This window comes from Xiphophorus hellerii, chromosome 11 (genome assembly GCF_003331165.1).
Source record: "Xiphophorus hellerii strain 12219 chromosome 11, Xiphophorus_hellerii-4.1, whole genome shotgun sequence".
In the NCBI taxonomy this organism is placed as follows: domain Eukaryota; kingdom Metazoa; phylum Chordata; class Actinopteri; order Cyprinodontiformes; family Poeciliidae; genus Xiphophorus; species Xiphophorus hellerii.
The window spans coordinates 13,158,526-13,174,619 of record NC_045682.1 but is presented as its reverse complement, the minus strand read 5'-3'; the positions used below and the strand labels follow the sequence as shown (position 1 = coordinate 13,174,619).

At 41.0% G+C, this 16,094-nt stretch overlaps 1 protein-coding gene across 1 annotated transcript; it reads left to right on the top strand.

Moving 5' to 3' along the window:
- The first annotated feature begins 2,554 nt into the window (after positions 1–2,554).
- LOC116728752 (insulin receptor substrate 1-B) lies at positions 2,555–15,884 on the top strand. The gene is made up of 3 exons (XM_032577050.1): positions 2,555–3,371; positions 6,157–9,294; positions 11,847–15,884. The coding sequence occupies exons 1-3, from the start codon at positions 3,023–3,025 to the stop codon at positions 11,852–11,854; spliced, it is 3,495 nt and encodes a 1,164-aa protein (XP_032432941.1). The 5' UTR covers positions 2,555–3,022; the 3' UTR covers positions 11,855–15,884.
- The last annotated feature ends 210 nt before the right edge of the window (positions 15,885–16,094 follow it).

The window sequence follows — 16,094 nt, the reverse complement described above, 5'->3', positions numbered from 1 at the left end:
CCTTTTTGCCCTCCCACTTCATTGTCATTGTTCTTTGCTTTTTAAAAACACGCACTCCACACAGTTGTGGTTTTTATTTGGGAATTTGCCCAGGGCAGCATTAAAAGGGACATGAATGAGCTGCAGTTAAAATAAAACGCATGCTACAATCATGTCCCGATTAAGTGCTGTGCTGCTTTTATGCACATGCACTGATGAGACGATAGCACCACCGTGTGTTGAGTTGGCACCCCCGGCTTGCTGCTGGGATTTGGGAGCCTATACTATCTGCTTTCAGCAAAACTGCCCTGCAGTCTATCCCACTCCAGAAAGTTATCTCACACAAATTATGCACCTGTTAGATTTGAAACCAGAGGTCTAGCGCAGAGCAGATGGAGGCAGTCATTGTTGAAAGAAAGCCAATAAATTTGGTCTGAAGACATGGGGAAGATAGAAAACATGTGCAAGAACGTTCTTGAGTGGAAACTGCTATATCTCACCCTGAACACATCAACTTGCCCAGTGATTGTTGGTGGCGGCAGCATCACATTACATGTATGCACTGCAATATTTTGATCTGTTCCGTTAAAAACAAAAAGATTAAGATTTTAAGCGCTGTCACACCTGAAAGTCATGTGAAATTGATTCAAGCATCTCATACATAGTTATTGTTTCCAGTTCCCAGATGCAAACTGAAATAGGTTTCGTTAGATGCATAATGAGTGAATGTTTAAACTTCCATAATAAAAAGTTAATAGTTATTCAGCAGTGATGATAGCCGAGGGTAGAAGGTCCTGCATAACTTTAGATTGGCACAGATTTAATTGATCAGCTCCACCTGTATGCTAAACTGTTATTGGCAACATCTGATACATTCCTGATCAGCTGGTGGCTGAAATAAAATCTTTAAGTTTATATTAAACAGAGCTATACAATGATAAGCAACTTGCTTAATTACACAACAGTAAAACAGTATAATTAGATAGCTATGGTTACAATAAAACAACAGGCCATATGCTCACCACTATGCAGGATGTTCTGTAAACTTTTCCTCTCTAATAAGCATTTAGAGGTTGAATGACAGAACATAGAGGCCGCAGACAAAATTCGACCTCTGGAACAACATGTTCAGCTGCTCCGTTCCTGTTTTTGTGAAATCAAGAAGCTGAATTAATAAACACAAACTGCCTGTTCCTCTGCACGGTCGTGAGAGCGTTCCCCGGTTAAACCCCAGCCAAGCAGCCGCCCGGTTAGGTTTTATTTTATTTTATTTTATTATTTTTTTTCTACCTACACACCGGCTTGGAGATGCCAGCTTTCCTGCGTCAAGTTTAACAAGGGCGATTCCGGAAATCATGCGACGGTCTTGCACAATAAAAGCACGAATAGGTAAGCTATTAACCTGATGACCCTGCACACCTGGACTACACTTTAGCATATTTTTAGCATATTCCAGTTTCACAAGCGGATTACTGAGAAGACATAAGATCATATTTGCACCCTAATACACAATTTAAAATGGAGCAACTGCTACTCCTATAGAAAAATGACTTTCAACATTTATGTATTTATTTCAGTAGCCTGCCCACACAACCTTTTATGCCTGATATTCTGAAATGCATGAAACAAAGAGGTAAATAAATGACACACTTTATTTGTTTACTTAAATATGTTCTCCTTTTTTGTCCTTCAAAGCATCCAATTTCGAGGGAGTTACATTTAGCTCCACTCACAAGGATCACTTATATATGTTACAATTTATCCGTTTCCTAAAACCATTGACACTGAAAAACTTGTTTTACTATATCAAATCACTTTTTTTGTAAGTTGTACCATGACAACATAGATTAATAAAACTCTAAAGATTCTGTTAAGGTACTTGGATTTGGTGGAGCTTTGCTGAAAACAACTGTGATCTCTGTCAACATGCAACCTTTTAATTTAGCTCGGAGCTCATCTACAAACGTGTTTTCTCTCCCAGTTGAAGCCACTAGAGGAAACAACACAATGCACCTGGCTGTCCTCTGTCGCTACACACTTAACTAGATTGAATTGCCTTTTTTTTCTGATTTGAATTGGTGCTACATAAATAAACTGAATTGAATTTTACTTATTTGAAATGTGCTTTGCCTTTTTTGTTTTTGTCTCCCACCTTAACATGACAGAGATATAATAAAACATAAAATTCTGTTTTTGGTCTGTTGGAGATTTCGGTGTGCCATGCTAAGGTTATTAGAAATTCTGGCCTCTCCTTAGAAAACAGTGTGAGGTATATTTACTGTAGGGATGTACAAAGTGAGAAATGGGGGACGATTGTGGCCCCTCTAAATGACTTCATGCAATTGTATAATGTGGGTGGAAGCACATGCGGTTGATGTAGACGGACTCATTTTCATCTTTTATCTTTCTTTCACATGTCCGCACATGTGAAAGGAAGTGGTGTCGGTATAGACGTCAAAACTGTCTCAAGACCTGGGCCCCCCATTCTCACTCTGCACTGCATTTATATCTTCAGCAGAACCACAATTGAACATGTATTAATTTTCGAAAGTTTGAATTGGGAAAAGACTTTATTTTGAAAGCTCATAACGGAACTTGTTTGTTTATCACTACGTCTACGTTGACAGTGTGTTTGTGAGGAGGGGAGGAGGGGGGGTCTCCACAGGCTTTGGGGATCCTCAGACAGGTGGAGGAGACGTCCTCAAGCAGCTGAACTGCACCGGGCTCGGACTTGAGGACTGGGCTGGGCTGCAGGACGAGCGGCGGCGCTCGCTGTGCACGCTCGGTGCACGGATCCCCCCCCCTCATCCCTCATCCCTCATTTGCTCCCCTTGCAGCTGATGCCAGATACAAAAAAAAAAACATGCTTCGGCTGATTTCCCCCGTCCTGATCCCCCGCACACATGCTTGATTTTTCCAGCGTGCGCACGGAGAAGACGAGGGATGTAGCCGCAGCAGGACAAATGAGGAGAACACATGGACTTCAGCTTTTCCCCTGAGATTCTTACGGTCTAAACCGGGCTTTCATCGCGCTGCTCTGGTCATGGAGAGCCAAGCGGTCGAGCCGCAGAACTATGAAGATGTGCAGAAAAGCGGCTACCTCCGCAAGCACAAATCGATGCACCGGCGGTTCTTCGTGCTGAGGGCGGCCTCGGAGCATGGTCCCGCTCGTCTCGAGTACTATGAGAACGAAAAGAAATTCCGCAGTAAATCACCTGTGCCCAAGAAGGTCCTGAACCTGGAGACCTGCTTCAACATCAACAAGCGGGCGGATTCCAAGAACAAGCACATGATCGTGCTCTACACCCGCAGCGAGAGCTTTGCCATCGCTGCGGACAGCGAGGAGGTCCAGAATGAGTGGTACCAAGCCATGCTGGATCTTCAGTGCAACTGTAAGACATGAAGCGTGGGCTGTGACTCCCACTGTCTGTTTCTCCATCAGGCCTGTCCTGCCCTATAGGCTGGTTGATCTCCATATATCTGTCTCGCCCATTCCAGATTGTTAAAAAAAAAAAAAAAAAAAAGAGCACAGCCCAGCTTTATTGTCAGAATATGTTGATTTTTTTATTTTATTTTTTATTTTTTTACTACATGCGTGGTTTAGTCGTTTGTTTGCTTCATTTATTTTTAAATCTCACTGTATTCCGCAAATCAGACTGTTTTTAAAGACAGGAGGTGGTTCATCTGACTGAGCGGGGTAGACCATCACGCAACGGGCGGCATGCGTTATGTGTTTGTGCAGCAGTCTCACCAAGCTTCAACATAGAGGATCAATTCCAGTCGGCAAAAAAAAAAAAAAAATAATAATAATAATAATGTGATGCATATTTAATTGTTCGTGCGTACAGCAGGGGAAAACCGCTACCTCTTCTGACTAAAATGAAGCCCGCATTCGCACGATGGTGTGCTTTGCATGACGCAGTGGGCATATAGCAACCATCCAAGGGATGCATCATATAGTAGTAGCCTATCGCGGTGCACTCCGCTGCAGCCTGTGTTTTTGTTTTTCTGCACAGCTCTGACTTGCCGCTCGCCTAACCTACATTCGCGCTGTGCGGCGCGGCGCGGTTAAGGCAGGATCGGGACGGCATCCGACTGGAAATTATGTTTCTGTTGGCTACCCTCGTGTTTACGTTGTTATCCTTATGATGGGAGCAGACCACCACCACCCGCCCCCCTCCCCTTTGCATTTCATGCGTTTCAGTCAGTCAGTGTAGACTGATGGGCTTGCCCCTCTCCGACGTGTTGTTGTGGAAGCCTGAGCAGATACGCGCTCACAGCGTAGTGCGTAGACCACATCTTGTTGCTAGGGACAGCATCAATAGAGCCGTGGTGTGTGTGTGTGTGTGTGCGTGTGTGGGTGTGCGTGTGTGTGTGTGTATGTGCATATATCTCTATGCGTGCATGTCTTGTTTACATTTTCCTATTCAAAAATAGCATATCGTGCGTTACTGATCCACTTCTCTGTAATCAGTTAATGAAATATCTATTGGAGTTGCAGCCATCAAACCATGTTTATAGTCACGTAACTTTTTTTTTTAACTGGTATTTAATGTTTTATCTTTGATGATGATTGGTGATTATTATTCACCCTCCTTGGATTCTCTGTCAAATTCATGGTATTGAAAAACATGGTATTGAAAAGTTAGCTTAAGCCAAACTCTAATCTTTTTTTTGAATAATGTTGGGCTTATCTGTATTTAAAAGGAAGTTGTCCTCTGAGATTTTGGTCCATGTTAACATGATAGCAAGCACCCATGATGCCAATCTCTAACACATTTCATTTTCAATTTTGAAATACTTGTCATGCAACTGCCTTTTTTATTCAGATTCAGAACCAGCAGTGGTTTGTCTGCTTTATTTATTTTGATCCTCAGTAGTCATTGTCGTAACAGTGGCACAACTTCCTTGTATACTAGAAATATTTTCATCTTAGATATTTTTCAACCATTTTTTTTTTTTTACTTTTTGCGCCTTTTCACAGTCTTGATTAGCACTTTTTAATATTGGACTTTGCGGTTGAGATTGGTGGAAAAAACCCTATGTTTCTCTATTATACACTGGAGGGGCATCCTGTTTATTTTTACATTTGAATTTTGGATATTCTTGCTCCCAACACGGAGCTTAGATGAAAACATGTTTGTAAGAAAACAGAAACAAAAAGTGGAAAAAATCCAACTCCATGTTGTAATACTATTTCAAAACAGCATGACGATATGATGGACAAACATGGAGTTTAGTGAAATGCTCCTTGTTTAAAAAGCTGTAAGAACCTCTGGCCAACGTTTATTTCAGTGTTTCTAAAACCTTTAAATGGAAATAACACCTTACTAAATGTGTACTTTTTCAAGTAACAGTATCTTTACTGGCTTTTTGAAGACAAAAGTCAAAAGTTGAACCACTGAAGTAGGAAAAAATAACAGAGAAACTCCTCAAAGTTGAAATGCTGTGTGGGCAATGTGACCAGCCAACCTTCTGAGCTCTCCTACCCACAATACGGTTTTTCTTTGTGTGGCTCTCAGGGGATGAAGAATGAGAAATCACAAATTGTGCTTTAATAAATGTGAATCAGAACGATTTATTTAATCTGGCCCATGAAAAACGTGTTAAATTTGGCACTAGATCTAAACCTGTGAATTTTATGCCAACTTTAGTGTCGTTAGCTTTGCGTGGTGAATTTTGTTTAACTGCCTACGTTGTATGGTGTCACGTCCCATTTCACTGGACATACAAATAATCAACAGAAACTTTGTGACAAAAAATAGTTTGGTTTTGAACTATACTGCCCTGGGTGGTGAGCCATATCACTCATATCCAAAACTACCAACTATTTTAGAGAAAATGTTGCTTTAAGTTTTAACTAATTCCTAGTTTTACTGTAGTCGACTACATATCTTCATTTACCTTGAAAAACAATGATCACCTATACCACTGTGGTATTACTTTTCAGCTAATTTATTCTAAGCCTCTTATAGGACATAAATAATTATTATTTGCTGGAGCTTAAAGTGATGCAGATTAATTGGCTAGAGCGCAGCTGCTAGGCAGAGACATATTTTGCAAAGTTTTTTATATCATGACAGACAATAAATAATCAAATTCAGTGTTGTTGTTTTTTTTAATAACATTTAGAGGTGTAATTGATTAATATATGTTTTCTGCTCTGTTTCTTTCGAGGTAAAACTCCTGAAGACTATGGCAGCAGTGGAGAGTGTAGCTCTCCATCTCCCATCCCGACTTTTAAGGAGGTATGGCAAGTCAAGGTTTGGCCTAAAGGTCTTGGACATGCCAGGAACTTGGTGGGCATCTATCGACTGTGCCTAACTGATAAGACAGTCAACTTTGTCAAACTCAACTCGGATGTGGCTGCTGTGGTGTTGCAGCTGATGAATGTCCGCAGGTGTGGCCATTCAGAGAATTTCTTCTTCATTGAGGTGGGACGCTCAGCCATTACAGGCCCTGGAGAGTTCTGGATGCAAGTGGACGACTCTGTTGTGGCTCAAAACATGCACGAGACTCTGCTGGAGGCTATGAAAGCCCTGAGTGAGGAATTTCGTCAGCGCAGCAAGTCTCAGTCTGTGGGAACTTCTTGTGGTGGCGGTACTGCTTCAAACCCCATTAGTGTCCCGAGTCGGCGTCATCACCCAAACCTGCCACCAAGCCAGGTGGGCTTCTCCAGACGAGCACGCACTGAGACCCCAGGAACAGGTGGCAGCAGCACAAGCACATCACCCACGTCACGTCATGGATTTCCAAGGGCACGAACAGCCAGCATTGGAGCCAGATCGGAAGAGGGAGGAGCGAGTGCCAGAGGGACGTGGGCCAGTTCCAGCCCGAGCCTGAATGGATCCTGCTCAACTACTCCAACGCTTAGGCCCAAACCCACAAGGGCTCCAACACCTGCTAAGATTACCTTAAGCCTTGCACGTTACACACCTAACCCTGCTCCCTCTCCTGCACCAAGCCTGTCCTCCAGTTCAGGTCATGGGTCAGAGTGTGGCCTGGTTGGGTCCGTAGTGGGAGGCATGTCGATTTGCTCCTACGCTCGCGTTTCTCAAAGAGTTTCTGTTTCAGGTTCACCGAGTGACTACGGGTCCTCGGATGAGTATGGTTCCAGTCCTGGTGAACACTCTCTGCTCATACCAAGTTTATCAGGACATCATGCACACGGAGAGGGCTCCTCCAGTTATATAGTAATGGGACAACGAGAAGGTCTGCTTGGTTCCCATCATCATTCAAAAGGCAGACGGATTCTGAGACGCTCATCAAGTCGAGAGTCTGAGGCCGAGCGAAGGCTGCTGAGTAAGAGGGCATCCCTGCCTTTGGCATCCCATGAAAGACTAACCCCGCACAGAAAAGATGAAGATGATGACGATGAGGAAGAGTATGCCATCATGTCACAGAGTGCTAACAGAGAGAGTGCGGATCTGCATCAAGGCTCAGGGAATCCAGCAGTTCAGGGTGGGCAGCTTGACGCAGTAGGGAAGAACAGGAAGAGGGCTGACAAAAGCAGGGGACATGGGGACAGAGGAGCAGCTGTAGACAGTGGCTACATGTCAATGTTACCTGGGGTGACATCTCCACCTGTTTCACTATCTCTTGCAATGGGTATGTACGACGCCAGTGCTAAACCCGGGGCAGATGATGAGTACATGGCCATGACCCCCAAAAACAGTGTGTCCCCTCCTCAGCACATCCGCCAACCCTCCTCAGAGGGCTACATGGTCATGTCTCCTAACAGCAGCAGCTCCACAGACCTGCATGGACTGGGCATATGGGAGAGCAGAGCCAGCATGGAGAGCCGAGCAGCCAGTGACTACATGAACATTTCCCCTGTCAGCAGTCGCTCTGCCTGCAGCACACCACCTTCACACCCTGAACAGCACCAACTGCAACCAAAAATGTTCAATTCATACTTCTCCCTGCCACGAGCCTATCAGCATACCCTTTATACTCGCTTTGAGGAGGACTTGAACAAAGGGGAAGAAAAGAAAGACAGCAGTGGGCATGAAAGTGCTGGTAGGGGAGGGAGAACAGGGTACAGCAAAAGAAACAAAATTGCAGTGGGCTCTGCAGGAGGCTGCCAGCTCTCCATGTCTTCCTCTTCTTTCTCCTCCAGCTCTGCTAGCAGTGAAAGCCTTGAAGATAAGACAACTTCTGGTGGGCGGGGGTTAAGTTTATTAAGAACTGGGGCGGAATACAAAAGTGCAGGAACATCCACAAAGGATGGACGTCACCACCAAAAGCGTGCATCCAGTAGTAAAAGCCCAAAGCAACAGAGGAGGGGGCGTCCTTTGAGTGTATCTTCAGACATTGCTAAAGCGAACACCTTGCCAAGGGTTAAGGAGAATCTACCACCATCAGGGTCCCAGAATGTAGGGGACTATGTAAGTATTATCTTTAAGGAAGATGGTGCATTCGATAAAGAACAAAGTGGAGGGTCTCATCACGGACCGCCTTTAATCCATGGAACTCTTTGGCCCATAAACCAACCGCTGCTCTGTCATGATAACCCTGCTAACCTTCCCCGCAGCTTCTCGGCACCACTCTCCACCTCCGCTGAGTATGTCAACATGGATTTAGGGAAATCCTCAACACCACTGACTCATGTTAGATCCACATTCAGCACCCTACAGGACCCACCGGCAGTTTCCCCCAAGGCCCGGCATGAACACAGCTCGCCCTCTCCGCTGGTAGCAGAATGCAGCGCAGGGTACAGAACAAAAATAAAGATGGCAACAGGGCTGACGGATGTTCCATTTATAGACAGCAAAATTTCCAATTCGAGCAACTTAGCAAGACCTGCCACTCACTCTGGTCAACCACTATCTAGAGAGCAGGATGCAAGTTTGGGTTCTTCCCCGGTCAAGTCCTTCCAGTCGCCTGATAAGAGCAGCAGACTGGTCCGAGGTGATCAACAGAGACACCTGAGCCACCGGTCAGAGACGTTTAGCTCACCGCCATCTTTGCCACCATACGCATCTTCTTCTACCTCCCTCTTCCCTGAGGGCAGCCATGCAGCGAGTCATCGGCAGGGTTTGGACTGCTCACTGTGGGAGAATGGCCAGACTGCTGGTTTGTCTGCCACGCCTCCACCCCAAGCCTCCACCACATCCACTGAACAAGGCCTTAACTACATAGACCTTGACTTAGCCATGAAGGAGAGCCCTCAAGCTGGAGCAGAGCGCACCTCTCCTGTCTACAACGTCGGAGCGAGTACCAGTGCCGGCTCTTCCCTCAACACTTATGCCAGTATTGATTTCTACAAATCAGAGGAACTACGAACGAACCAGAACAGCAGGAAGGATGGGCAAGGTGAGTGCTGTGAGTCCTCAGACCACAAATATCTAAAAAGTATTCATTCTGAATTGTAAAATGACAAATTGACAATTGCAGACATTCAGAACATTGTCTGGCATTCACAATGGCTTTATAAGCAAAGTAAGAACCAGCTGCAGTCCCAACAGTTATGAAAAAACCCTGTCAATGATGTAAACATTTCAATATAGCTAAGAGGAGAAAAAAAACATTTAACACTAATCAGATTGGATACATGGTTTGACGTGATGTTAATAGTCATCTGATAAAATCCTCGTCTGGATCTTAGTCACTGCTGCTTTCATCTTGCACTGATGTTTTCCATGGCTTCAAGCTGGTGGGCAGCGCTGCGCTTCCAGTCTGTGGGCTGTCTGTAGAGTCTCTTATTATCACAAGTGGGTGTTCAGAGAGCAGGGCCAATTGATTTGTCTGCTGGTAATGAGCCATTTCACATGAATGGAGGCACAGGGGACAAAACGCGGGCCAGGTGTTTATATGTTTATATGTGGGCGGGTTGATGGCTGCTGAATTTCTGATGGCAGCGTTAAGTTGCATTCCAAAGATTGGCTTAGTACTGTTTAAGGTTCACTTTTTTATTTATTTTTCATAAATTGACTTTCATGTGCAGATCTACAAAAATATGCACTCTATCAGCAATATGATTCTATGGACAATCATATTCTAAATGTGCAGCTATTTATTTAGCATTTACATAATTGAAATCAAGGCTCTGGGAATACTCTGTCCATAAGTAATTATTTATGCTGCAGTTAATGACTGATCATGCCTTCCAGTAATCCAAACCTCTATAAGCCCATTTATCCTGGTTTCATTAACTGTAACTGTTTTCTGATAAACTGTACCTCAGAGCAGTGTCAGTACTTCATTATAAACCCAGAAAGAACCTGGTTTACTCCATTTCCAATCAGAAGTTGACATGCATTCATCCCTGCCATGATTCTTATATTGATTTTTGGGTTTTTAACTATTTATTTGTGGGTTTGATTTTCTTTCTACAGCGAAAGCTTGTACAATATACGGCTTCAATTACGTTAATAAGATTTGAGTGCACAAGTTTGAATTAAGGATTTTCTGTAATCCACACAGGGTCAAAACTATACATACAGGCTCAGGCCTATAACTGTATTTGGTCAAATGTCCCATAGAAAGTTGTACCTTGGCATCAAATATTTTTTAACCATAAAAGAGCTTCTGACAAATTCTGGCAGGGTTTCTGACCACTCTTTTTTAGCAGAATTGGTATAATTTATTTAAATTGGTTGGTTTCTCTGGCATGGATCTGACTTTTATGCATAGTCTGTAAATTTTCAACAGGTTGTGTTTGGGGTGACTTCAAGCACCTAATTGTAAATCCTGGAACACCAGCATCACTTTCCACAGTGAAGTAAATTTAACATCAAAATGGAGACAAAACCTGCCAACAAAGAGAAAGCTCTGCTCCAAAACTATTGGCATCAAGCTCTCCTAACATTTGAGGCTTGGAGCCCAACGCCATCCAGAGACGTGTTTTGTTATCAAAAATGAAGATATTTCATTTAATTGAGAAGAAGTATGTCTAGATAAGTCGGGGTTAGACATTCAAATTTGAGAATGTTGAGCCAAATGCCAACCATGGTGGTCTTAGATTCTTCCTGATGGTCTAGTTTACAAGTACTGGTCGACTACATGAGGAAGAAAACCCCAATTCTTCAATGTTGACACAATTGTTGATAGAACTTACCATTAATATCAACCTTATTGAAAATATTTTCTTTAAAGCTAGATCCATGTTGGGAATTTTAAATTAGTTCTACAAGTTCTGCATAGAAAATTGAATCCAGAAGTGTGTTGCTGGCTACAAAACCCACATCGGTGCTCCACAGCTTGTTAATGGATACTACAGCAAAATCAACAAAAATCTGTGGGGATGTATGTATATATATTTGAGTATATATGACTCTGTGTGGATTACAGAAAATCCATAATGAGTTCAAATTTCTGTCTTACTTTTTAAGAAATCATTCATTTAACAATCCAGACATGAAAACCTTGGTTCAAATAAATCATCTAAAGCCAAACGTTTAGACCTGTGACGAGAATTGTAGGTGCTGCCACTTTATTGTATGGAAATGATCAGATTAGATCAGTGAACACTTTGTGCTGTTCAGGTGGTTATCAAGAAAAGAAGAAACAATAATCTGTGGAAGTGATAAAGCTGTCACAAACACACACAATATTGATATCTGCAACAACGGCCATGAGACCAATCAGAAAATCCTTCAACAAAGATATCAAGCGTCATGTGATATTTACTCAAGCTGCCAGCAGGACTTCTAGATTAAACAAAAGCAATATGCCTGGGCGAATATATAATCTAGACAGAACAGCTTTATCGGCTGTAACATTCTGTTCTCAGGAAGTCTACCATAGATGTGCTGGGAGGAGAGAAAATTTTTATGCTCTTAACTGCATGAAGATGACAAAATTCCTTGTGTCAAAAATCTATCTATCTTGAACATCTCTGCCTTCTTTTGATTCTTTCATTCCAGACTGTTGATCTCCGTCTTTGTCTTTGATGCGACGGCTCGCCATGTGTTGCCACAACAGAACTGGACGCCGGAGTCGGAACGCTGAAACTATGGAAAGCTCATCCCTTCCTGTTTGGTGTTTCCTGTCAACCAAATGTGTGCCAAACACACGCACGCACACGCCCACACCCACACACGCACACACACACACACACCCCTACAAACTCAACACACAATCAAAGCGTAAGGAAAAGACGTTACGTTGCTTGAACTAAGGAGACACTTGATCTTTTTTTTTACTTGGTACAGAGAAGCTCACAGGTGACAGGCTACAAAATATGGTTGCCACATTTTTTTGTACTTCATTAAAAATCATAATTGTTCCAAAATGTTTTATTATGTGTGTTAATGTTAGTTTCATTGAATTTTATAATTGGCAAAAACTCCATGTGTCATTTTTGAGCGAACCAGTTCGTTGAAGTTCTGTGCCACAAGATTGGAAAGTAATTATATGCTAATTAGTACGCTTATTTAATTTTACATTCTTTTTCTTTGCACACATAGTTTAAATGATCAACAGATGTCCCTTAGGTTCAAGCAAGTAAGAAGATAACTGCTGGACATACGTTTCTTAAACATTCACACCATCTCACTGTAAACAGTTTTAAATTATTATCTACTGTAAAGTTGCCCCAAAAAAGCTTTTATACTTTTAGACTACTGCTCTTGTGTTACTGAGGTGCTCCAAATACTGGCCAAATGCTTTGAAATGTAAATTCACTACAGAGCCCTTCGCATTTATTTGCTCTCCTGGTGAGGATGTTTAAAAATCTTTAAAATAAATTTGTCCTTTATTGCAGTAGCAAAATTTCACATAAGATGATTCTGAGACTAAAATGACGTTTCACTGCAAGCTGCCCAAAAAACTGCTGGCATGTAGCTAGTATCCAATGGATGTAATACAAATCTGACAAACTCTTTGTTGGAGTTTTCAAACTATAAGTTTGCCTCGGCAAGCCTTGTTTGTTCCCTTTCTTGATTTTAATTGTTGCTCTTTCTGCAGATATGGCCAAATTTAGATCATCAGCTGGGTGTTTGTAGTAATTTTCTAACACATAAAAGTTTCCCCAAGGAAGCCGCAAGTCACGCATTACAAATTAAAGGCTTCCCAATACAATAGAGATTTAAATTATATAAAAATAAAATAGGAATTTATTTTAAGGCTTTTTGCACGTCCTTACAGAGATGCCAGTTAAAGTGAAGGATGCTTTCCCACCATTTACCTATCAATCCCCATTGCTGTGACGCAAATAAAGTCCAGCCCCCTTCAAGTGGGAAAAATACTTTTGCTTGTATTTATGGAAATGTCCTGGCTGATAGGTGCTATAGACTCCTGAACATAAAACTAGCAAGGCTCTTCATGTCCCACTTTAAGTGTTCAAAGATTTGCCCGATCGTTAGACGCATAGAAGTTGAACAGACGCAGCCGGTCTGCGACGTCTACACGGACAGAGAGCTGCAAATATTCCCCCCTCGTCCGCCTTCGGATTCCTCTTAATAACAGTGTATCAGATGAGGCTGACACATGACTGTCAAATCAATTACATGATGTCTGAGTCACACAACGAGCGCTTCAGCAGGAGAGACCACCAGAGGAAAAGAAATAGAGATATACATTGCTTTTTTTTCTTTTTTTTTAGTTGAAGACTTAAAATCATTTTTGAACTTTTAAGTAACACAAACTTAGTAGAAACATTATAAATGCTTTTTTTTGGCATCTCAGCTTTTCTATTACAACTGTATATTACACTATGGTATATACTATAGTAATAAGAGTAGAGTGACAGAAACTATAGTACATACTGTGGTTATAGTTTTCCTCATTTCCGAAACAGTTAACACAATTTTAATATAAAGTGACACACTACAATGGTATATAAAATATACAGTATACATATAATGAATAATACTATATAGCCTAGATATCTATATACTCTTTTATAAAGTGCCTCATTTTTGATTGTAGCTGTTTTTACACAGGTTATCTTAAAGTGGGTTGTGAAAATGGGGCTGGGGGAAAACAATAACATTTCTCTTCAAAGCTTAAATTTGTGGAAGGAGGACAGACCAGAAACGTAAAACTGCTGCCATTCAACAGTGATTAGATTGCCTTAAAGTGTTTTATCAGAGACATGAAAAAGGAAGCAGTTTTGATTTTGTTGCAGTGCCTAACACTGAAGCCACAATGTAAGCACATGCACCCCTCTCGCTATTTTATTTATTTTTTTGGTTGGTTTTGTCAAACTGAGGTTTTGCTAAAAAAAAAAAAAGAAGAAGAAAAAGAGAAAAGACAATGAAGAAAAAGAAGAAAGAATCCTCTCCTCATATATTTTTTTGTAGTGGTCCCGTCTTTCTATTTCACTCTCATGCACCCACCTGAAAAAACAAGCATATACGATACATTAGTCATACATTAGTTTAGCCTTGCAAAACTATTCATTGCTTTTGAACATTACAACCACAAACTTCAAACTGTATTTTATTGGGATTTTATAAAACAGACCACCACAACATAGTGCACAGCTGAAAAGTTGGACAAAATTTATTTCTTTTCCGAAATAATTACAAATTCAAATAAGAAAGGTCTTTTGAGGTACTTCAATCAGCTTTGCTCAAACAACGTAGACATTCTTCTTTGTAAAGCATCTGGGAACAGTAAATGTCCAAGTCACAGATTCCCAATTGGATTTAGGCCTACACTTTTCAGATTTTTATTAATAAATCATTTTTGAGATTTCTGTACTCCACAGTTATACTGTATTCATGTTAGTTTGTCAGATAAGATCCTAATGTGGAATTGATGAATACCTTTGCAAAGCACTACATCTTAACTTTCCTGGTTTCTGCTTCACGAAGAAGCTGCCATCTTGTATGTAAATAATGAACACGATATTAATGAATTAACTTTTACGTTTTAAAAGCACTCCCTTAACAAGCTTTTGGAAAAATGGAGCGTGCTTGTGGCTGTGAGCTTGTTCGTGTCAAAACTGTATGAACATGCTTTTCAGTGATTTGGTGATACAGATATTGATTGAGCTTCCAGTAATTGTGAGTAGTTCTGTTTCTCTATCATATTGTCTTCTTTTCTCCACCCACAACATCTGTTGGACTGTGGACCAAGTCTTTACACTCATTGCCTCCTCTTTTATAAATCCTGCTGCAGCTAATCAAAGTATCCAAAAGAAAAAAAAAAACAAAAGTCTAAAATTAATGAAAGGTTTAGAATAATTTGTTGGTCTAATTTAGGAAACACACACATCCAGATATCAGTCAAGATATTCTTTCCTTTTTAAAGCTCATATTGTGTTTCTCTGACTGTAGTACTTTGACTGGGGGGTGTTTAATCACGGCCACAGGTGGCAACATTTATTTGGCCTTGTTGTGACATTGCTGAAACTGCAGACCATTTTAATTGCAAATACTTTTAGAAAGAAAAAAAAAATGTCTGCTGTATTTTGTTGATAAGGTGATGCAATGATGAACCAAACTTGTTCTGAGTCCAGGGTTCTGGCTGAGTGCACACAGGGTAAAAACAAATGAAAGGTTTTCTTGATGGAGTTCTGACATTTGGTAGCTTTTCCCACATTTAGATTGATTTAAATTTGTATTTATTTTTATTTTTTTATAATTCAAAGGACTCAGCACCAGTGTGGTCAAGTCAGTTTAAAGTTTATCTCGAAAACTACATCTGTTTCTTAAAAGTATTTAGCTTTTTATTAGTACTTATTGGTGCCTGATTGCCTCGTTCCTCTTAATAATAGTAATAACAGGAGCCACTCCATTAAAATGAGGAAAAGGCGGGAATCACCATGGCAACCAATGTGCATGCTTCATAAAAAATGCAGTAGTTAAAATTGGACTTCCACAGTAAAACTAACAGGTACTTTTAAAAAAATGAATACTACAAGTAAAGAAGGATACAAATGACTGTTTGGCCTAGTGAGCCGCCAGCAACAAGTTCATTTGGATTTTCAAAATAAGGTTGCCAATCCTGCTTTTAAAAAAAAGCAATTATGGTAAAGTAAAACGCATTTATTTTCTTCAACATAAGAAGTTTCAAACTTTTGTATATTTGCATATTGCAAAATTGGGCTGACATACACACCTAAATTAAGCATGACCTTTATTGCTTTTTCAAAATAAATCACAATTTTTTAAAAATAGATCCTGCTATTTCATAGTTTGATTATTACAATTATTATATTTCTC